At 41.5% G+C, this 23,130-nt stretch overlaps 3 protein-coding genes across 3 annotated transcripts; 1 reads left to right on the top strand and 2 right to left on the bottom strand.

Moving 5' to 3' along the window:
* Positions 1-1,010: 1,010 nt before the first annotated feature.
* Positions 1,011-8,869, bottom strand: map2k2a (mitogen-activated protein kinase kinase 2a). Its single transcript, XM_028404006.1, has 11 exons — positions 7,821-8,869; positions 7,441-7,651; positions 5,863-6,009; positions 5,684-5,761; positions 5,259-5,310; positions 3,238-3,362; positions 2,426-2,639; positions 2,249-2,313; positions 2,100-2,161; positions 1,235-1,280; positions 1,011-1,122 (listed from the first exon to the last, which is right to left on the bottom strand). The coding sequence occupies exons 1-11, from the start codon at positions 7,907-7,909 to the stop codon at positions 1,012-1,014; spliced, it is 1,200 nt and encodes a 399-aa protein (XP_028259807.1). The 5' UTR covers positions 7,910-8,869; the 3' UTR covers position 1,011.
* A 1,062-nt stretch (positions 8,870-9,931) lies between these two features.
* pias4a (protein inhibitor of activated STAT, 4a) lies at positions 9,932-18,175 on the bottom strand. Its single transcript, XM_028404326.1, has 11 exons — positions 18,109-18,175; positions 15,959-16,340; positions 15,780-15,864; positions 15,652-15,693; positions 15,306-15,396; positions 14,882-15,010; positions 14,265-14,370; positions 14,014-14,087; positions 13,744-13,904; positions 13,164-13,312; positions 9,932-13,075 (listed from the first exon to the last, which is right to left on the bottom strand). The coding sequence occupies exons 1-11, from the start codon at positions 18,133-18,135 to the stop codon at positions 12,801-12,803; spliced, it is 1,521 nt and encodes a 506-aa protein (XP_028260127.1). The 5' UTR covers positions 18,136-18,175; the 3' UTR covers positions 9,932-12,800.
* A 2,937-nt stretch (positions 18,176-21,112) lies between these two features.
* On the top strand, positions 21,113-22,573 carry foxq2 (forkhead box Q2). The gene is made up of 2 exons (XM_028403922.1): positions 21,113-21,574; positions 22,199-22,573. Exons 1-2 carry the CDS (start codon positions 21,113-21,115, stop codon positions 22,571-22,573), a joined length of 837 nt encoding a protein of 278 aa, XP_028259723.1.
* Positions 22,574-23,130: the final 557 nt, after the last annotated feature.

Raw genomic sequence — 23,130 nt, 5'->3', positions numbered from 1 at the left:
ACATATACAGTATTTAGAAAGATAATAAACCATGCTATATTATCCCATGAATACATCTTGATCATTGTTTTCTCAAAATCCACAACATTCTGGGGTGTATCAGGTCTCGTCAACACATGCGTCCTCTCCTGAGAGACACACAGTGTGGACTGTGAATTGAAATGTTGAGGAAACAATGTCAACACAATCAGTGAAGATCACTGAGAAACGAGAACATTCGAAGTACACGGATATACTGTTCAGAAATGTGCATTTAAGAAAACAAAGAAGAAGAAATCAGCCGTCAAGAAACTCTAGTAGTCATGAGTACCCTCTTTGGTTTGTGACATTGTTCACAAAGTGATCTTTAGACTGATGGCTTATTTGCCAAAAAGAGAAAATGACTCCTCACATGCTCATTTGTCCTGCACTCTACTCACTAATTTGATTAAAATATTGGAGGTAATTGCCAAAAATATTAATAAAAATAAAACAATTTAGCACAAAACATTTTGATCCAAACAGCTGCATTAACCTTCAATAAAACCAATTTAGAAGTAGATCAAATGCTTCGATTTCCTCGTCATTTTCAGCCCAACAAATCTCTACAGCAGGTTATTTATTAAAATACAGTCCCACAAGCCATCAGCTGATGTCATAGAAAAGATTAATACAGAATATTCCACAATACAAAAGAAGTTTGTCAATGCAAATTCAGCTGACGCACTGTCAGCCCCTCAGTGCTTTACATCCTCTGTGAAAAAAAATGTGAGCTGTGGCCGCTCTGACACTGTCATGGTGAAGCTGGTGTTACAGTACAATAACTCGATGGGCCCTGCTAGTGGAAAGGAAATGAACAAAGGGAGAGGGGAAAGCCAAACGGTTTTATTCAAGAGCAAGATGAAAAAAGTGCCAATTTGTGTGCATGTGATGGCTTGTGTACATGTATTTACAGTATGTGTGTATGCAGAGAAACCCAGAGATGTATCAGGGCAGAGTGTGTATGTGTGGGGTGGGGGGGGGGGGGTAGGATTACTCAGTGCCACGGGTGGGAGTACTGGGCTGGTTGAGACCCATGGTTCTGCATAACCAGCCGGCAAAGTCCACTTCCTCTACTTCTGATCTCTTGATGAATGTGTGACTCTGGAGGAAAACAAAAAGGAGATCTTTGTTTGCATTGGTAAATGATATCAACATGAAGAAAAACATGGTATTCAAACAATGAGATTGAGAAATATTAAGTTCAGGTACCCACCATCAGCATCTTCAGATCTGCCCTCTCAGCGGGATTTTTAATCAAACTGAAACAAGCAGCAACAAGAGTTACTGACACTTTTGGCTTTCATAAAGAAAAAAAACAAACAAAAAACATTTAAAAGATTGAAGCAAGCGAAATTGGACTTCTAGAGTTTTCTTTAAGACAGTTTTGCTGCACCTCCAAGCAGCTTCATCAGTTCATCGTGTTTTGCTTGTCTTTACTTTAATTTACTGTTGTGATTAAAATATGATCTGGAAATTCATTTGTCCTGTGTAAAAGAATGACATTTGAAACAAATGGTAATGATCTTGTAAGTCTAAGTTGTACTTATTGCCCAACTGCCTTATCCCCTTATATTCTAGCTCTGCACTACTTTTAAACTACTTGTACATTTATGGATTTCAGTCACCTTCAGGTGATGAATTTCTCCCAACAGAGAGCACTTAAAGGCCTTGTTGAGACAAGTTGCTCCATTCAGGTATCTGCAGATTGTGTCCACATGGATTTTAGAAAAGGGGCAGTAAAAAAAAAAAAAGAAAAAAAAAAAGAAGGTATCTGTACTGGAGCTGTTTTAAATACAACTTCAATCAGGAAAGCATTAAAAAAATAAAAATAAAAACCCCATATAGCTGTTATTTCTGTAAGTCAGGCATAGAGGTCTTTTGAGCTTAATTTTCAAACTCTGATGATGGGCTGCTTGGTCCACACTATCACCATCAGACTATGATGATGTTGGATCCAAGACAGAAAGGATATAAAACTGAATTGTCTGCTTGTACATTATCTATTTGCTTGAACAAAGATAAAGACTCCGTGAGGCTGTGTTGGCCTTTGGTAATTTCACACTTTGCCTGTGACTTACCACTTTGTAACAAAGTCCTGGAAGTCACTGGTGAAGACACCAAGTGGCAGTTTAGGTGCCGGCTAAGGGGGGAAAAAAAGAAAAATCAAAGATTACAAGTTAAATACTTAAATGATGTTTGTTTCTTGCGCAACACTCGCTTCTCTGACCTCATTTACAATGTAGTCCAAAAGTTCAAAGATGGCCATGGCAGGTCTGCTGTCCATCCCATGTCCTGTAGCAAAGATGTACATCATGGAAACAATGAAATTCTTTCTGCATAACAATTAAAATCTAAACTCTGGACAAATCAATCTGTCCATGTCTTAGGTTTTTGCATGTCATACCGCTCACAGGCCTGCCTGGTGGTCTAGGCCTCTGCATGTTGGTGTGAGGCTCTCCCTCGGCCCCGTCCATAACAGCCCGTCCGAATATGGCTTCCAGCTCTTTGGCGTCTGGTGGGGGGATGGGGTACCGGCCAATCGCCAATTCCACCAGGGACAGACCCATGCTCCACACGTCAGACTGAACCGAGTAGTGAGTGCCCTGCAGTCTCTCCGGCTGTTAAGAAACACACAATCTACGTCACAGGGAGCAGGTAGAGCCAAGATGCCAGGCAGGAGAGAGGGTTAGGCAGAGGGCTGGGTAGGGAAGGCACAGGAAATGGAGGAGTGGGAAGGGGAGCTGGGAAGGGGAGGGAGGTGTTATGGCAAGGAGAGGTGGGGTGTGGTTAGGGCAGGATGACAGAGGATCAGAGTGTTTGGCAGGAAGTGAAAAGAAGCTTTGGATTGTTTTAGGTAGAACGTGTGCAAGGACAGGTGTGTGCGGTAGTCATTACAATGGACAACTGTGTCAACGCCAGTGGTGTTTTGTGGGTAAAGGAGGAGAACAGGATGGGACAGACCAGCAGCACTCGAGGTGTCTAAGAGAGGTGAAAGAAGGACGAGAAAGAGCGAGCACAGTTGCCTTCCTCATTGCCAAAGAGCCCTTTCCTGGGCACAGCCCTCAGTTCTTGGCAGGGGAGTGAGGGAGGGCCAGAGGAATGGAAGGCAGAGGGTGGGACCAGTGAACAAGAGCCATATGAAAAAAGTAGAGAAGGAAAGTGGGGATAGGGCCAGAGGAAAAGGGGTGGGGGCGCAGGCGTGCAGAACTGACTCACCGACATGTAGGAGCGTGTTCCAACAAAGGAGTTGGCCATGGAATCTATGAGCTGGCCGCTCACACCAAAGTCGCACAGCTTGATCTCCCCCCGAGAGTTAACCAGGATGTTGGAGGGCTTGACGTCTATATAGGACGTGGACAAACAAACAATATGTTTTCAGAAAGACACTGTAACTCGTGTGTAAATCACACCTGTCTACACAAATCATTTAGTAGGGGAGAGAAGTGACTGCAGTTACTATCAGGCGTGTGTCAGGCGTTCCTGGAATGAAGGTTGGACTGTGAGCTCTAAACAAAATGTTTTTGCAGTGCAGGGGTTGTAATCCATCAGGCAGTGATGGATTTACAGTTCTGCATTGAATGTGCAAAGGGCCTATACTGCACACAAGTGACCTATGCTTCTATGAGCATTTATATTTGAGTGCTGGTGGGCCCGCTTCCCTTTGTAATTACATTGCAAAATGCAAAATGACTGTGTTTAGTTACTGTTTGTTACTTTGTATACCAAGTGAGATTATAAAACCTGGAACATCAGACTGAATAGATTGAATCAGATGGAGAGTACCTGCATGACCACTGCATTAAACGTTACCTACGCATCTATTAATAAGTCCATATGCAACATTATTAACTTTGAAATGTTCTGCTGCTGTGAAGAAAATCATGTGTTGCACCTGTCTTTACACACATCATTTTGTGTTGTGACCACTCTTTGTCTTTAAAGCAGCATTGAAAACACTTCAGTTCATCAAAGTGCTTAGAAAGGAGGCTGTTCCAAACATCATGATAGCCCTACTCAAGATGGTTAGCTCTAAGTTTTATTGTTGTCATGCTACAGAGCGAGAGACAATAACAAGTTTTCTGATTGACAACAAACATCTCCTATAGATAAAAGTCTTCCATACAACATAAAAATATTTAGAGCAGGACTACAGTCTGCCACAAGGTCTGCGGGTGGCATGAAAAGCTTCCCCTCAGCTCTTGCAAAGCCCGCTATAAACAAGCCCAGTCCTCCACATACCCAGCTCATAGCTGAAAAACATCCTGCAAAATAATGGTGCAAGACTGAGCCCTGCAATCTGTCCTCTGCGGTGTGTGACCCCCCCTCCCACCAGCCAAGGACATGTGAGGAGTGACTGAGAAGAAGAAGATGGCATGAAAGAGCGAGAGGACGATGGCGGGAGACATGGAGGGAGGGGTCACCAGGGCGCGGCTGCTCTATAATCACATCTGAGAGACTGTAATTACCGCCTGAGCTCACAGACAACTCCGTCCTAAAGTACCACCGACCCCATAGCACAGTGAAACTACACCGCCCGACACCGTGCATGTCTGACCGCTCCCTTCACTAAGGCTGTTCACAACAGCAGCACACACACCATTGCACACTGGTGCACCGGCCTTTGACTTTGTTATGGTGTGACTTTGTTTGATTTTGTTTGAAGGCTAAGATAACAGTTTTTCACCAAGCCTGTTTTTGTCTCCATGTTACAAATTTCTATGATCAGGAACTCGTGACATTCCCAAATAATAGCTTGCTTTGTGGTTAGTGTGCTAAAGTTCTTAAGAGTTTGATGCAGTGCATATGAAGGAAAAAGCATGAAGACAATTAATAAAAATTTTGAATGAAAAAGTAGAGGGACAACTGGAGCCGGTCAAGTTAATGAGGCACATTTGAAGTGGCTAAAACAAAAAAACGCCCAGACATTTCTAAATAACCATCATACCAGAGTGGTTTTTGTTTTGTGTGTTCAAGAAGAGCAAGGATAATGTCAGTGAAACAAAAAAAGATAATGCTGCATTTTGAAAAATTGTACTGTCTAATGCATCGTCTTATGCTCATTGTCTGAAAAGCACGGATTCTCCATTATGTTAAATAGTCCTAGTATAGGATAATAAACAACTGATAACCATATACCTTAATCTCTACATGCACCTAGTCTGTATCGCCATAACCTCAAAATGTTGCAGAAGAGATTTTGAAAGCAATGTAATTTACAGACTTAAGAAGGCTGTTACCTCTGTGCATGATCTGATGCTTCTCCCGCAGATAAGCTAATCCCCTCAACACCTGTAAACAAGAGAGTAAGATATAAAAAAGAATTCAATGCAAAGCAAAATCTCAAGACAAATGTCTACAATGTGCACACAGATCAAGCTTGGAAATTTCCTGGAAATAAAATGAGAAAATGCTTTGGCATTTCTACACTTTGCACTTCATGCAGAAGGTTAAAATTGAGTAAGACAGAGCTGACCCAACTGTTGCATGACTAAACAGTACACAGTTAGTTAGGCAACACCACAAGAGACACACCCAGGATGAGCAATGAGTATGCAAAACATGCATAGTAACACACTTTGAAAATAATCTTTTTATAGCAAACGCTGGTCAAAACATCAGAAAGAAACTAGACAGGAAAACAAAATTAAATCTGTGTACATACTGCTATGCTGACTTTTCCCAAGATTTCTTCTGGGATTCTTTTGGCCTCCTTCAGCACCTGGTCCAAGGATCCACCATCCTGTCAGGACAGAATTTACCCATATTTATACTGACAGACTCTCTGTGTAGCTGTTTTCACGTTACATATTTTTGCACCACAGTAAAACACTAGAGGCCCACCATGTGTTCCATACAGATGCTGATCTCTCCATCACTGTAAAAGGCACCATAAAAGCCCACAATGTAAGGAGAGTTGCATTCATGCAACACCTGCAGCTCTCTGATGATCTGGTTTCTGATGGCAGGCTTGATTTCCAGGTGGATCAACTGAGGAGGATAAAAAGTGAAACCATGAACTTCTGTTTGTCAAAGATGCATCTGGCAGTTAAGTCATTCACCGACATCCTTGCACACCATTTTTTACACTAAAAAACCAACATGTGTATGTCATTGTTATTATACATAATTATCATTATGTCATTTCTAATTTGTTTCCCATCAGTTGTGAAGCTTTTATTGGGAACTCCACCGGCATGTTTCATTTTAACTCCTGCAAGTGTAAGCTTGTTTGAGTTGCTTCTCCGGTACTTGTGCAGAGACCTCCTAACTTACCATTACAGAAAATGGTGCAATCCACCAATCATTCCAACAGTGCATATCAGGAATCAAGGAGGCTTTAAGTGCCATCAGATTGTGGATTTTGGAAGAAATGTACACATATACAAATCAGGACATCTTCTATTTTCAAAACTCCACACTTCTCACCTTTACTGTGATATAAGTGACATTCTACGTATTCATCATACTGTCACATGATGCCACAAGAGTGTAGTTCTCAATACTGCACCTTACACAAATTACACATAAACTCCTAGACAAGTTTGTGAACAGATTTTAGAGATAGTGCTGCATTTACTTTTAAACTGGTTTGGTTTCTCATGATTAGATTTGAAAGCTATGGAGTATGTAAGGCAAAGCTGTTCTGCAGGCTGTAACAGTGTACACAAAGCTGCATACTTCTTTCATCATTGTCAATTATAAGATGATATACTGGTCTGTTCTTTTATCTTTATCCAGATCTTGACATTACTCAAATTAAACATACTATTCATATTGTATAGAACCCCTGAAGAATATATATTTAGAATTTTTAAATAAGCAAGATGTACTATATACATTTAGCAGTGAAAAGATTAGCCTGACAGTGCTCTCTGATAAGACAAACCATGTGGTTGCAGCAATGCTAGTAAAGAACCTCAGACATATCTTTGGCATTTCCTTGTTAAAAAATTTTTTCCCCACGTAATTCTGACAAATGCATCACTAATCATTATCATATCTGTGATAAGCAGGTGGCAGATTTATATCCTGACAAGTGATATTTTCCTTTTACACTCAGAGCTCTCTTCTCTCTAAACAGATGCTGCCAAAGGCCCAAATTTAGAATGTTTTTACATCTTGAACTTGTCCAAGCAGAGGTGAAAAGACACACCACTACTTACAGAAATTCAAAAACTCTTATTTACATTAAAAATATCTGAGCTTGTTGTAATTTTTGGTGCCAAAAATTTGTCAGTGGTGCCTAATAGTCAGCGTGCCTCTCCATGCATACATGGGTCCAGCAAGTAAACACAGCACAAATACTGTAAAGCAGTGATAAAATGCAAACTATGCTTGCCGGTCTAAAAACACATTAGAATGTATTCAGCTACAGCTCCCTCCAACTGTCTTGCGGCAGCAGAAAAAAAAATTATTTACCTTTCGAGCCATGATAAGACCCAAGGGTTTGTGGCGGACCTTGTTGACCACTCCTCCGTTTCCAGCTCCCAACTCACATATGAGGTCAAAATCTTCATCCTTCAGCTCCCCAACCTGAGCTTTCTGGGTGAGAAAGGCTTCCAGTCGCTTCCTCTGCTGCTCGTCCAGGTCCAGCTCACCCAGCTTCTTGTGCAAGGCTTCGAGGTTGGCTCTGAGAGGAGGAGGCAGATGGATCAACAGTTTAATAAATAGGGGGAAAAAATATGACAGGAACATTTAACTCATCTCCTTTAATGGTGGTACACAGAATGAACGTGCCAGTAAATATTTATTGCTTAGCTATAAAAGCAGAGCATTTGAATCATAGTAGTGCTACTTACTCAGATGCAGCATCAATCGTGTTGGAGGTGGCCTGTCCCTCCCCAATGGGCGTAATGTTCAGGGGAACGGGTCTTCTTTTGGGAGCCATTTCAATAACTACCCTAACAGACTTTATCAAATAAAGCACTAACCTGCAGTGGCCTGGATAGCTGTTAACCCACCCGTTTCCTTGTTCGAAAGTCAGTCCGAGAAAGCAACAGGATAGGCTCTAGGTGGCTAGTAACTTGGCTAGCTGACGTTAGCAAAGTTAGTACACTCACAGTGACATGTCAGTTAGCTAATTTGGTAAAACATATCGTGCCGGTGTGCCCTTTAAAAGTCAGTTTTTCCGACGCATCTGCAGAATTTACAGTAAACACATTTCTGCTGTTCTCTCTTCTTCTGGGTTATCTACCTGCTGCTGCTAGCCATTAGCCACCTAGCTTGCTACTAGCTAGCGCCAGCTCCTGGAAAAATCGTGCCCTGTGTCTCTCAGTCCTAACGCGCAGCTCCTCACTTCTCAGCTTTCACACGGCAACGGGCAACCGCGGCTTTAACGACGCCTTCACCGGGAGAACGAATCGGCTGGCTTAATTTAGCAGGACGGCGGCGTACGAACAGTATTTCCCTCCGTGTCTCGGCTCGGGGTGTGGGGCTCTGAGGAGAGCAGGGCTTTGGCTCTGACTGCTGGTGCTTCAATACAGGAAGCAGCAGCTGCCTGCAGCATCAGACCTGGGGCCTGTTCCATAAAGCGAGATTGTCTTATAAACCAGGTTAATTTCAGCTGCTCTGATTTAAAATCATTTCATTTTAGCCAATGAAACAAAATCATCACAGTTTACAGCCAGGTGTTCTGTTTACTTTAACTAACCTGGTTGCTGTGCTTCCACATTGTTTGATTTTATTTAGGCTGCTGTTGGCTCCAAACTATAAACACCTACCTTGTTGTTCATCAGGTGCTAATATTTTATAAAAAATAATCTCTCAGGCTCCTTTAGATTTGATGGTCCCCTGGCATGGACCCATGGTCTTTAGTACACTCCCCTGGTTTTCAATCAGATTTACGTCAGACCTTCATGTAGGCCATTCAATAACATCCACTTTGCTCTTCTGCAGGTAGTTCTAGCCCCAGCCCCAGCTTTGCAGCTGACAGCCTCAGAGCTCTTCAGGCACATCTCTCACTAGCTGCCTAATTTGGTTGCATTAATATATTTGATCATATTTTACAGCTTAAGTAATCAGACAATCAGCAGTTTATTGCAGGCCTGTGGTGCTTTGAACAGTCCAAAGTGCAACACACAGAAAGAGCTCCTAATAAAAATCACAAGGCTGACCTACAAATGAATATGAGACATGCAAAAACTATCAAAAAAATAATAATTAAAAAAAAATCTTGGGGAGGTATGACATCTGTAATATGAGAACACCTCCAGTATACTGGTTTTAATTAGTGACAAGTCCGATTTAACTTATTCACTCTGCAGCTGTATTTAAAAGGCCATTAGTAAACATGCAGTAAAGTGCATTACTGCCACCCACTGGTGACATCAGGGAACTTCAGATTTACAAATGATGCTTTAGAGCTTAAGAATACACAATTAAACAAAAAAGATAGAAAGATAGAAATTGTTATTAGAAATTCCTACAGATGAAAATGGACAGTCCTTACAAGCAAAATATTTACACTCAATCTTTGAAACATAAATGACTCCAAGTGGTGTCTTCCAAACAGCCAATTTGTCCACAACCGCTGAAACGTTACATTTCCTCAGGCTGAAGTTGATCCGACAAGAGAACAACTGCAGACATCTTCAGCTGTCACACCGACATTTTCAAAATAAAAAAATAAGGTCAGACACGTTTTTTTAAGAACTGATTTTAATTAAATCCACACGTCAATAACAGCTGTTAGAATACGATCATTTGAAATTTTACAGTTTTTACCTCAACAGGCATCAAATGTGTCCCCAGATCTGATCATTTTGGTACAGGACAGGACAACAATCCACACCTTTAACCAGCCCCCCCTCCCCTCCCCCAGGTCTCAGTGGCATTAGCCTCCTGTGCTGCCTCACTCAACAGCTTCTTACCGTATGTTCGCCTTTAGGAACAACTGGAGGCGATTCAAGGCTTAATAAAATATTATTAAATTTTATTGTCTTTTAATATGAACATATAAAAAAAACACAACAAACAAAACATTTACATCATGGATTGTAAGCCTCTGCCCATGCTACCTTATGCATTATTATAATAAGAAGAGATGCCACTAGAAAAATGACCAGACCCTCAGCCCTCTTCAGCTCCCAAACAACCTGTAGACTCATCTGGCTCAGTTCCACAGTAGCAACCTGCACCGCCTCTCATCTTTAACCATAAGGCAAAGAGAATCAGGAGATCCACTCAAATAATGACCTTCTATACCTAGCAACAAATGAACAATGTCATTTCCACTGTGTATAGCAGTTACTTACAATACAGACTGCCTCGTTAAAGGCAACCATTAGAGTTCTTTACAATTTGCTTCAAAGTGCCGTACATAAGAAGATCCATTCCAGGAACAGACTGATGTATTACAGGCATTACAAGTGCCATCCATCAACTTTGTGAGGATACCCAAAATGTTTCCATCTGTGTATTGATTTTGTAAGCTGTCAAAAGAAGGAGAAAAATGGAAGACCAGATTTGCCTCAATCTATATTTTAAACCCTAACAGAGAATGCACTACACTTGCAACAGTGAGACCCAGATAAATGTGGAAAGGTGACTTCTCTGTGCATTTGGGCAAGGCAAAAAGGAAACCAGAAACCAGACGACAGAGGTAAGCACGCCATGCAGAACTCCTCCAGGTGTCTCACAGTACAGTAGCACTGTTGCTTTTCTAGTTTTACACATTCTGATACTAAAAACCTAAGCTTACGCGCTTCAAGACAAATAAGAACTCTGGGATCCTTGATTAATACTCACTATGGGTGGGCTTTCAAAACATAAGCCATTCAGGTACGGCGAAGCATCAGATGAATGTGCAAACCGTTCTAGCAACACCGTTTCTTATCAAACACGACCATCTGACACCATCCTACAGACAAACCCGAGTATCCCTATCTGAGAAGCAGCCATCACATACTGACAAAATTAATGCAGGTGCAGGGAAAAATTAGTTGTAAGCCTACAGCATGTTGCAATTAAAGTCCAATTCTATTCCAGCAAATAGATACGACCTTATCTACACTGAAAGGAGGCCGAGAGGGGGGATGAGGCAACTCTGCTTATTCCAGGCAGGCCTGTGTATATCCAGTCAGTCTTCAAACCTGGTGGGGTTACACCTACTGACACGTCATTAAGTTTTATTGTGTCAGACATGTTCAACCCTCCACAACAAAGTTCTCTGAATGGTGCTTTGACCCAGGTCAGATTTATTCAGTGGGAAAGAAAAGCAGCATTCATCAACAGCAGAGCCAGGAGGCTGGATCAATTCAACCTCTACACCCAAATCCCAGCAGCAGAGGTGCCCTGATTTCTGCAATCACCAGTAATGGTCTGTACAGCCACACATTGTGCAGATTTGCCACAAACCACTGTAAAAATGTGAAGCAAATAAATAATATGATACTTTCACAGGAGGACAGAGCATTGTGGGGTAAAAGGTTGACAGCACTTATAAATCCTATTCTGTCCATTTTTTTGTGACTGGATAATCTAACTCTAAATTATAAATGGAATAAAACACCGTCTCTGGTCACATCGACTGAACAGCTCAGCTGTCCAAACACAATGGGCTCCCAAAACTCCACCACAAAACGAAAAAGGCACCAAAACCTTGTAACCATTTCCTGTCAGTGAATTCTTTTACCATTACCTGCTTTGGCACAGCTGCCGTACAGTAAGTTTGACGAGTTACGTTGAATGAAATTCCTAAATTTGAACCCTAACAAATCCCTTTACAGATATGATTACTGTAATGTTTTACAGTGGCACAGGTCTACCCATATGTATTGTTGCATCATTTCAGTTAGCCCGGATGTCTCCAAACCAGCCAATAACCAGAATATTTGTTGCTTCAATGGGCACAGAGCTGCATTGAATGATGGAATAACAAAAACTACAAAAAAAGAAAGCAATAAAAGAAATAAAGGAAAACACAATCTCCAGTGTAAAAGTGGCTTCATAAAGACATTTCCTCCGTCCTCCACTTCTTTCAGAGCTACTCTCTGGTCAGTCTGCTTACGTTTTATGACTGAGGTAGGTTCTCTTTATCTAAGGACAAAATAAAAATGGAGAGCATCACACATTGAGGCCAGTATTGTGTTCTGCTGTTATATAATTAAAAGGATAAATTCCTGAAAGAAAACATTCAAGCTTTGAATTCATTCTGTGAACAAAGAACACAATAGGAGAGGTTTGAATTTGCATCACACTTCAGATATCTCTTACTTATCCTCCCCCAAATTATTCGTGCCTTTTCATTTGGTGTTTCGCACCTTCTACCAAAAAACTGAGGAGCCTCCATTTTTTTTTACTTGCCTGTTCATCACAAATGTGACAAAACACGCCTGCGACTAAAAGAGCCTATTATTCCAAGTCATATACAAAGAGAGATGAGGGTGGTATGAGAGGGAATAGTCTGGAAAAAGAGGAGCAGGGTGGTGATGGTGGTGGTGGGGTGCTCAATTCATTCAGTTTCTTTAGTAGAGGCAGGACGGTACAGATATTCACTGCAAGGAGACGATTGGCCAAAAAGAGTCAGAGATGCTTCCGTGGTGCACAGTACAAAGAGAAATCCTTATCGCTCTACACTGAAGATTCATTAGCAGTGCATGTTTGTGTATTTGTTTTGTCTGGATATAAACCAGAGCTGCTAAAAGGCTCTGACACTTGGGCATTAGGGAAAGTTGTTGCATCTAGTGGATTATTGTGTTCCTGTCCTCAAGTTTTAAGCCCCCTGTCTCTCTGTCTCTGTGTGTGTGTGTGTCAGTCTATGAGGGGACAGAGCTGCGGGGTCAGTAGGCAGTGACCAGGTCTTTGTCATAGTTATATCGGCCCCTCTTTGGGGCAGGACTGTCGGCACTATCCTCTGTGTCCTCACTGTCTCCTCCGGCCCCGCCACCTTCCTCCTCAGAGGAGGAGTCAAGAGTCAGGTCCACCACTACACCTCCGCCTGGTGTCACAGCAGGTCCTCCTGTGACTCCTGCTGCCGCCGCAGAACTGCTTCCAGATTTGCCCGTCAGACTAGTGCTGCTGTGGGCTGGTGAATGGCCATTTGCTGCAGGACTGCCTACAAAAAGACACAAGCCATTTTAACAAAAGATTAGAAAAAGGAAAACCACTGAACACAGGGCAAAGAGGCACAGTTTCACACTTACATATATCAACAACAGGGTATTCTGGTGTGTTGCTTTCTCTTTCCCTGTCTTTCTCCTTGTCATCGCTAATGGGTCGCCAGGAGCCGTCTGTTAGGTATTCAATCTCCTCAATGTCTTCATTCGTCTCTTTGAGAATCTCAGATAACAGCCTGAAAAACAGATCAGACAAAAAACACTGAAATATCTATTCTGGATAATTCTATTAATAACTGAAACAGAAACGACAAATGATTGTTGAATCTTAAAATTGGACCAGTTAGAGAAAGAATTTTTACACAAGCATACATTTGAGGAATGCAAATATACCTTGCAGCCAAAGTGTAGTACAATACATTCACTGTTTGGGAATGCAAGGGAGTGTCTATGAGAGAATTTGTCATAAAGGACACACCCAAATTGTTTAGGATGGAAATATTCTGTATTATATTCCATCTATGATTTATATTTTTGATAAAATGGACCATAGCATTTGTGTAGCTTGAATAGTTATTTGCAGCCAACAAACAAACTGTTCAAATGTTTAGAAGGTTTAGAATTTATTAAAGTAAGAACAAGTCAGAGCATGCTTCCACCTCCTTACCCATCAATAGTAAGCAGCTCAAATGGAGCAGGCTTGTCACAAACAGGACAAGTCCACGTTGGCTTCTTCTCATTCATCTGCAGGAAGAAGACTGCGTCGAAACACTGAAGATGGGCACAGGTTAACACTCGGCATGGCACACCAAGCCGCATTTTCACCAGCTGGGAGGTAACAGAAGAAAGAAATGTTACAGATATCATGCTTACCAAGACAAATGTAGATGCACGTCTCAGCTAAATATGTCATGGTTATTGACAATAATGTACTAACTGGACAGATGAGAGAAACTCGGAGGCCCGTGGTGGCAATTTCACTCTCTGGATCAAAACGCAGTTTGTCTTGAACTGGAGACAAATGTAAGTTAGCAGTTAAAGACACATCTGTCTGACAATATGATTTAATATTTGAACTCAGATGCACAAACTAGCCTTACTTAAACAGTGTAAAAAGGTTCAGAAACAATCAGAAATTAGAAAAAGTGCAGGCAAAGGATTTAGACAAAATATAGAAATATCACTCACTGCGTTCACGACAGCGTTCTGCACTCTCAACAGAGCAGAGTTTAAGTTGGTTGAAGAGGTCTGCTGCAGTGAAGACCCTCACTAAATATACTGCCACAGAGTACCGCTAAAGGCACAGATACAGAGATTCATGAGCATTTAATTTGAGACAGAATGTTCTCATTAAAAACTGAGCACTGACTGAGGTGAGGCTTAAAGAACTTCACAACACGTAGGACAGTAGGAAATATTTTTTCAGTTTATGCTTATCAGAAATTAGGAATTAAAGTCTATGCTGGAAGCTTACCGATTTATATCATCTCATATTTTATAGGGCTGCCAAACAAGTCATACATCTCCAACTACTTATATTCAGTTTCCTATTGAAGATACCAGTAGGTGCTGGAACAACTTAATTGTGGATTTCTTTTTCTTAAAATTATTTAGTTGCTAAAATAACTCAGAGACCACATTAGGATAAGTGGGACCGATGAAATTCTCAAACAATAAATAAGTAAGTATTAAGTAACCATATAATGGTACAATTTAGTCCCAGCATGCCTTGGTGCACCATGGAATCTGCCTAGGTGGTTGCTCTGATGCCACCTGGACTCTGAGTTTTATCAGTTGACTCTGACCTTGCCAAAGTTTCCCCAGGTGATGGTGACTCTGTTGGTGACATTGGAAAGATGCAACCAGGGAGTGATGTTTACGGGACGACAAGGGCGACGAGGTTCAACCCCAGGCTTATTAGAGGGGTAATATCCCTGCAAACACAGAACGGGAAATAACATTAGTAAGGAAGCTATTGCTTCTCCGTCCCCTCCTTTCCTTAACCTGTGTGAAAAGTACCTAAACACATTTACTCAAGTACTGTGCTTATACTACAAACTTTAGGTACCATGCAAGTATGCAAGTGATGACGATCGTCCTGTGAAAATGTTGCAACAGTGACACAATGACTGCAGGGCTCATAGTCATGTTCTTTCAAAAAGACAGGCAGAAAAACAGGCCTGACGTTATTCTTGTTTGTATCCTGAAGGTGTGAATGAAATAACTCACCGGTACATGACAGTAGGACTGGTTGACTTTGACAGCAATGTTGGGAGGATACTGGTCTTCCTGAACACCAATGGAGTCTGTGTAACAGATTCTGAAAAAAAGAACACAATTAGACTTTTAGGCCTACAAGTTTAACTGCATGTTTGTCTGTATTACAAGATGCATAAATGAATGAGATTTGTTTCTGTCACAGAAACCTTTTATGCATGAATGGTAAATTGATTTTCTCTTTATTTCTTTAGTATGTGTGTGAGAAATTATAACTAACAGCCTGGTTTCTGACAGGACCGGAGCATTCACAACAAGACTGTGAAATTTCCGTTAGGCTTCACTGGGAACGGCTTACCTAAGAACCACTTGAATTGATCGGATTCCTGGACGAAGCTCACTAATAAAACAAAAGTGCGATTTTAAATAAGTATCAAGTTGCAGATTGGTCAGGAAATGTTTGATTAAAAAAATACTAAATGTTACCTTGCATTCCTGATCTGATCTGCCTGATTCGGTGTTAGTTCAAAGATACATTGACTGTCCTGCAGTTTATCATTGTTCTGGGCAACTGGAAACAGATGAACACAAATACATTATAAAACAGCAAAGAATATAACATTTCGCTGAAACAAATAAACATCCCATTAATAGTCTGCACTCACTTAGCTCTGTTGGTGGCAGCAGTGTCTCTAATGTTTGGTAGAAGGGCAGTGGCACCAGTTTGACTTCTGCTGCAGGTGTGGGGATCGGTTTGGAGATGCCGTTGAGGTAGTCAGTGCCCTGAGAGGTGGCAGAGGGGGAGGAGCTGAGGGATGAGTAGGCAACTGGTACGCTCTCTGGACGCCTTGCTGCCAGCCAACCAGATGTTCTGGGGAAACGTGACTCGTAGAGCTGTCGGACATTCTTCAGCAACTCTGGGCTGTACTCAGTCTGCACCAGCCTCAATGCACGTCCCACGAGGTCCTGCTTCAGCCCACTTTTGCTGCGACCCATCGAGGCCAACAGCGTCTGTAGGTCTGAGACCCGGAAACTTTTAACCATGTTCTAGTGGAAAGAAAAGACAAAATCATGAGAAACACATCCCCAATATAGAAATAATATAGGTTGTAAGGAATGTTTAGGCGGCAATGCTTTAAATAGTACATTAGTATTTATAGCCTGTTTGTTTCAAAAGCTGCTCTGCCTATTAACCCTATCAAAATACATCAAATGCAATTCACAAGGAGTCCTGCTTAATCATACCTGCTAATATTGCTCATGACAGGGTTTACACAATAATTCACCATTATATGTAACATTGCAGGGTTTTAAAAGGTTTGATACCTAAATTAGCATCTGTCCTTGGCTACTTTAATCCCACAGAGGCTTGAAACTGCCTTGTAATTAGCTGGCTATATTAAGAAGACATTCCACTGCTTATTCTGATTGCTTGCATTATGGGCATCTCATGGTTTTTTCAACAAAATGTAGTACATTGAACCAACTTAAGAACACTAAATAAGCAAGGACAGCTACAAAGTGAGACTAAACTTGGCCAAGTCATTGTTTTACATCTGCAGAATACATACATACAGACATTTGAGACACAAAAAAACACTTAAAGATGTGTACCTGGTAATGGGGTAATTATGTTGGAATGTCATTAATTGAAAAATGGTTTAAAACCAAAAACACACAGACACACACAAATGTAAATAAAATATGTGTTGTAAAACCATGTCCTAATCCTTATAATAAGAGACAGGTACAGCTTGTTTACAGTTTACAGCCCATTATAATGCAGCACAAATCATTTACTGCAAAACGCAGCTTTATTACAATATTTAGAGTAATAAGGGGAAGAAAGTTTATCAACCTATTCACAAGATTACACTGTTTATGTCAGTGTCCGTTACTTTTTGAGAGTTTAATTTGTGGCTTTAACAACTGAACTTGCAGCACAACAAAACTCAGTGAATACACAGCAAGTGTAATTGATAACAAAACTCTCAATCACACAATTATAACGGAATAACCTGGATTGGCCTGCGTGAGGATGTTTATTTAACCGGCAGCGAAGAAAGCAAAGCATGCCGGCGTGATCGTACAGGGGGGAAAAATAAAAACAAATCACTGAATGATGTCGTTGCCGAAAAACAACGACCCGTCTGACTTGCTTCAGCTTATTGATGCTGTGGTACTGAACATCCGTAGACAACTGCTTTGTGTCGAGATTTAAACAATACGGTTGTCTACTGGGCTTCTGGTGGACGAGTTGTGTAAAACTGCAGCCATAAAATCAGCAACGTTGTAGTCTGTTCAGCAGCCAGTCTGAACAGACTACAACACTGGACATCACAATGTAGCCTCCAGCGCTACCGACAAGCTAGCTCTAAAGACTGGGCTGTCGGCATTTAATCATGGCAACTGGATAATTTGACAGGTGCACAGTTACATAAACAAGTCGGCTACCCACAGATAAACGTGACTGTAATCCAAATAACCTCAAACTGTGACATGCCAGGAGGCATGATGGCAGCTAACCCACGGATGCTTGCATGGTCTCATCATTCATTTCAGGGTCTTCCTTCAGAGCCAGCGTGATGCTAGCTAAACCAACGCACTTGCCTTGTACACATTACCTAGTATGCTAGCTAGGTTAGCCCCGCAAGCTAGTTCGTTTTCTGGTTAATGTATTAAACCACATTCAAAAGAATAAATACTTTTCCGAATATTAATACAAAGCCCCCAGTTTCCCAGGACTGGAATGAGTTTCTTCCCACACTCCCGCGCCCATCTCCCATCAAACCAAAGCCAACCAAGCTCTACTTGCCATCGCTTCCACCAGTTCGGCCGCCATCTTCGTGCAGCAGTACCGCGAGAGTCAGAGAGGACGGCTAGTCTTTCACCAATGAAACGCTAAACCTGCTAGGACGGACAGGCAGTAAAAACCAATCAGATCGCAGCATTAACCAGAGCTCAAAGCGCAACATTCAAAATGGGCGGGACGTACGTGTTTTAAAGTTACAGTACAACTTTTTAAAAACACTAAGAGGCAGGTCTGTTTTCTAAAATAGGCCTCAGTCTACATTAAAGCTACAACCTGTCAAATTATTCTAATATTCATAATGTTTCAGTTTTATAGTTTCCTAGTATTGCGAATTTGTGGCTTAGACACTATTTAAATACAACGTGGGTGTAAAGCATGGGCTGACAAGTGGACTGGATCGCATGGCCCTACTGATTCCCGTCCGAGCAAAAAATTCCACTTCAGGTTTTGCGTCCAGCCGTGGGATGTGGAGTCCATGCTTTGTCTGAGGTATGCTCAGAATTAAGACAAAACGAATAATTAACAAATCACACTTAGACGCCAACGCACGGGCTGACCATGCCTCCATTGAAGCATAAACACCACACTGTTTCACAATGTTTGCTTGATTGAAAATGAGTAAGTTTTGGAACACGTTCACTCCCCCGCGGATCCAGCCCTGCTTTTCCTGATGCTCCTTGTATGTGGGCAAAGAAAACCTCATGGAGACGCAAAAATCAATTGAGGGAATTGCAGTATCATGTAATAACATGGTGTGTTTTGTTTTGGCTTTACTTTTGGATGTGAAACGTCAATAAAACTGTATGCTGTATTTTCAGCGGGACGAGCTTCTATGGGCCGATTGATTAAAAAAGATTATCAATACTGAATTATTTAACTTGTAAAATTCCATCAGTTCAATCATTCAGAATGCACCTGGTCAATTCTAGTTCATTAAATGTCACATATATTTATTACATGCATAGGCAAATTCTCCAATTATTTATTCTGTAATATATATTGGTTCACTTTTGTAGTTGTTACTAGAATATAAGCCTGCATGTAAGTTAGTATAACTTATTACAGTGTAAAGGCGTATGAGCAATATGCCGCAGGACTCTACAGTGTGTTTGCATATATTTCTTGTTGCAATATTTAAACAGAAGAGGGCAATATGGGCCATGATTTGACCTGATTCATCTGTTTCACCCCCTAACCTGGCAGAGCAAAGCAGATCCATGTAGACAGTGCAGTATTGGGGTTTTATGACCTAAAGTGATGCCTGCTGTGGAAAAAATGTGGGTCAATTATATCTAACATGGGGATTATTCAGATCTCCACTAGTGGCCTGTTAGTCAATTAGTATAATGTCATCTAAACAGACACTTGTATTTGTTTTAGAGGAGAAAACAAAAACATTTGCTGTAACTCCATATATTCAATTCAATTCAATTTCAATTTTATTTGCTTTACAGAAACCCAGAGCCGGAACCCCTGAGTAAGCGACAGTGGCAAGGAAAAACTCCCTTTAAACAGGAAGAAACCTTGAGCAGGACCTGGCTCATAAGGGAGAACCTTCCTGCTGACAGTCGGCCCGGTAAAGGAGGAGAAGAAGTCAGGACAGAGAGGATGAAAGAGAGAGAGAGGTATGTAAGTTGCATGACAGTTTAATTGTGAGGCAGGTTTGAAATCATTTGAAATGTTATATAACAAAAATGTATCCGGTGCTTTAGAGTAGTAGTCAAAAAACACACAGAGCCACAGTTTTCTGTCGACGCACTCACACTTTTTACAGTGCAAATTGTATTTATTCAAATGTAGTTGTATCAAGATAAAGTCCATCTGGCAACAATAAACACTGTCCTTCAGTGTCCTTCAGCACAGTAGATGTGTGGTCTGTACACCACACCATAAAACACTGATAAACATTCAAAACTGTTATATGGCAAAACCTGCATGGGAAAAAACTGTCTGTGTTGACTGTCATCACAAACAGAGAGTTCATTTCATTTTTGTTGTATTAGAAGGTAATTAGAAAATAATAATAATAACTGTTAAAAAATTAAATAATAGACAATGATAGAGAATAATGCATTATGGGCAATTCAGCCTGATCTCTGATAAAGGTCTTATATCCATGATTATAGAGGAAAATGACACAAACATTCATTTTATGACCTTACTGTGAAAAACTAATCCAATGAAAAATGCTTCATGTCAACAATCAATCTGATTTTTCATTTGTTCACTGAGCACTTAATCAAAAAAAGGGAAAAAACAAACATGGCTGACTTCCAAAACATTGAACTTGACCCATTAATTACTGCTCCATAGTAATTGCAGTAATTCTTTGGACAGCATCCCGGACAAAACAACTTTAACAGGATAACTCTGGCATCTAAAAGGCCTTTGATTCTACAGCATCCATCCTTTGCCACCCATGTCTCACTAAATCTTGAGTGTTTAATCTCCCGTAATTACAAAGATTTGCTTAGGTTAATAAAAATAATCCGCCTCATTTGAGACCCCCTACCTGGACCTCTGCTGTGCCTTCTTTGCCCCTTTCTGTGAGGGATAAATTCACACTCATATAAATAGAGTCACCTTCACAACTGTGGGGCACACGTCTTTGATTCACCAGCAAAAGGCAGCAGGAGAGTGAGGAAGACATTTTTGATCAGCAGACTCGGAAACATTTAGCTCAAATTTGTTGACTGCGTTTAGTCCAGCAGACTGACGTCACTTCCACAGGTTGAGATACGAGTGTCACTCGTGAGCGCATCAAGGTTAACAACAGTTGAGAGGCTCATCTTTATCTGTGATCTTGTCAACAGTAAGACTTCGGCGATAGAATCGAGTGGCATCGAGCGCATTGACTTTATGAAGGCTCTAATTTTATAAGGGAAAATAGCCATGCTGTGAAACCCAGGCGCACAACTCTGAGACAACTTTGAGACATTTTTGACCATAGACCAGTCAGTGTAATAAAATCTCTGCAATGAGTGCCATCAGATTTTTTAATTCAGAAATGACAAAGGAGGACAGAAGCAGCCGCAACGGAAGCAGAGAACAGCTGGGACTGAGCTTCACTATTGACTACCTTCTGTTCAATAAAGGAGCCAAAGGTTCCAAAGAAGAAGCGACAGGAAGTCGTGCGGCAGAGCGGACAGAGAGCAACATGCCAAATCATCAGAAACCTGAAGAGGTGGGGACTCGCAGCGAGACACCGGAGAAGCGTCTGCAGAGGTCAGACACTGAAAAAAGGAAAGTCAAAGAAGAGGAGGGGGATGAAGAGCAACAAGAGGAGGGGCAGGAGGAAGTGACCACCACCACGTCGAACAGCAGCAGTCCAGAGAAGACCACAGACAAACCCAACCAGTCATACATCGCACTCATCTCCAAGGCAATCCTAGCATCTGAGCAGAAGAAGCTGCTGCTGTGCGACATCTACCAGTGGATCATGGACCACTACCCCTACTTCAAGAACAAGGTACGTTCATTCAGTCAGTCTTCTTGTGTGTCTGTGAGACAACAATAGCTGTACCTTGGCGGTAGTTAGAAAGTAAGGTAGTAAAACTGGGTGATGACATGAAGTCAGGTTTACGGTACAGATGATTGCCGACACTGGGAAGAAAGTCGTGTGTTTGCCCAAAGCTTCGAATGAATTTACTTCAACAAGGCAGCCATTTTCACAAGAGAGCCGACCTACTTGGCACAGGTAATCTGTCTGAGTGGTTAGGCAATTAGGTGCTCACAGGGACATTAGATGATCTTCTTGTTGGCAAATTCACAAATAAAGTAATCCTGTTGCTAGGTTGCAAACTGCCTCTGCCTTTACCAGGTGCTGCAACAGATTGGATGTAGCCTAGTGGATTAAAGTTGATCACCGGTTTGATGTGCTAAAAAGGTAACTCAGGGTGTCGTGTCTTACGCCGATCATATACTGTCTTGACACGCCATGTTGCATCCTGCCAACAACAGGACAAGGTGACATCCTGAATAGGATCAGCGATACTTAGCAGGCACCTATGTTAATTTTCAGTCGAGCACAACAATTCATTGACTCTTACTTGTTTTGCATGTATTGACTAACCATGTTTATTTCTACCAACAGGACAAAAACTGGAGGAACAGCGTGCGTCACAACTTGTCCCTCAACGATTGTTTCATCAAAGCCGGTCGCAGCGACAATGGTAAAGGCCATTTCTGGGCAATTCATCCGTCCAACTATCAAGACTTTTGTAACGGGGACTACCATTGCCGGAGAGCACGGCGGAGGGTACGGAGGGTGGCAGGACAACTCCCACTCTCCTCTCTGAGCTCCCCCTATCACCCCGCCCTCACCCGCAGTCATACAAGAACCTGTTGGTGCTGTCCTCCAGCCCCGGCAGTCCCTCTCTCCTGCTTGGCACCCAGACTCTACTGGCCTTGGTCCAGCCTGCAGCCACAAGTGGGGCTCCACCCAGGCCTGCATGCCTCTATACTCTGAGAGAGAATCACTTGTATTGTTGAGGGATACTGCACTTACACTTTGGCACCTGAATTACTATTGGCTAAAAAACATTTTAGAATGTTATCTTTAATGATTGTATCACTAGGTGACGTTAAAACAAATATTCTTCTTTATAAGTAAGGACGAAATGATTTCAGAAAATTCAATAAAATCGATGAAAGTTATGAATCTTTTAAAGCAGTTGCACTTCTTTCATTTGTATTCTGAATGTTTTTAGAATTACAAAAGTACAATGTTTTGTTAAAATCTTGATTAATAATATCAAATTTAAGATCAGCTTCTTCAATGTGTGTGTGTGTGTGTGTGTGTGTGTGTGTGTGTGTGCGCGCAGGTTTTTCTAAAAGTGAGCCCAATGCTTAAATACCTCCTGGTGTTAGATGCTAATTAGTCAAAGCTGTCGGGATGCAAAATCTTCTGCCTTAAGAGACTAAAATCGGGCTTTTCAAAGCCGACTCCCGAGGAAATGAGGCCAGATAATCTCAGCAATCCCAAATAGTTTCAAGAAATAGGAAGCTTATCACACACTGTAATCC

The sequence above is a fragment of the Parambassis ranga genome, chromosome 4 (genome assembly GCF_900634625.1).
Source record: "Parambassis ranga chromosome 4, fParRan2.1, whole genome shotgun sequence".
Taxonomy (NCBI): Eukaryota; Metazoa; Chordata; class Actinopteri; family Ambassidae; genus Parambassis; species Parambassis ranga.
The sequence above is the reverse complement of the archived record's forward strand: the minus strand, read 5'-3'. Positions and strand labels throughout refer to the sequence as shown.

Bases quoted from the DNA above. Each gene is read 5' to 3' on its own strand.
- pias4a (XM_028404326.1), bottom strand. From the start codon at position 18,135: ATGGCGGCCGAACTGGTGGAAGCGATG. The intron at 15,865-15,958 runs GTGAGTGCAGAC...ATCTGTTTCCAG, and splicing joins GCTGCCACCAACAGAGCTAA to TTGCCCAGAACAATGATAAA. The intron at 15,694-15,779 runs GTAACATTTAGT...TTGTTTTATTAG, and splicing joins GATCAGATCAGGAATGCAAG to TGAGCTTCGTCCAGGAATCC.
- map2k2a (XM_028404006.1), bottom strand. From the start codon at position 7,909: ATGGCTCCCAAAAGAAGACCCGTTCCCCTGAACATTACGCCCATTGGG. The intron at 3,363-5,258 runs GTAACAGCCTTC...CGTCCTATATAG, and splicing joins GCATCAGATCATGCACAGAG to ACGTCAAGCCCTCCAACATC. The intron at 1,123-1,234 runs GTGGGTACCTGA...GTTTTCCTCCAG, and splicing joins CAGATCTGAAGATGCTGATG to AGTCACACATTCATCAAGAG.
- foxq2 (XM_028403922.1), top strand. From the start codon at position 21,113: ATGACAAAGGAGGACAGAAGCAGCCGCAACGGAAGCAGAGAACAGCTG. The intron at 21,575-22,198 runs GTACGTTCATTC...TTCTACCAACAG, and splicing joins ACCCCTACTTCAAGAACAAG to GACAAAAACTGGAGGAACAG.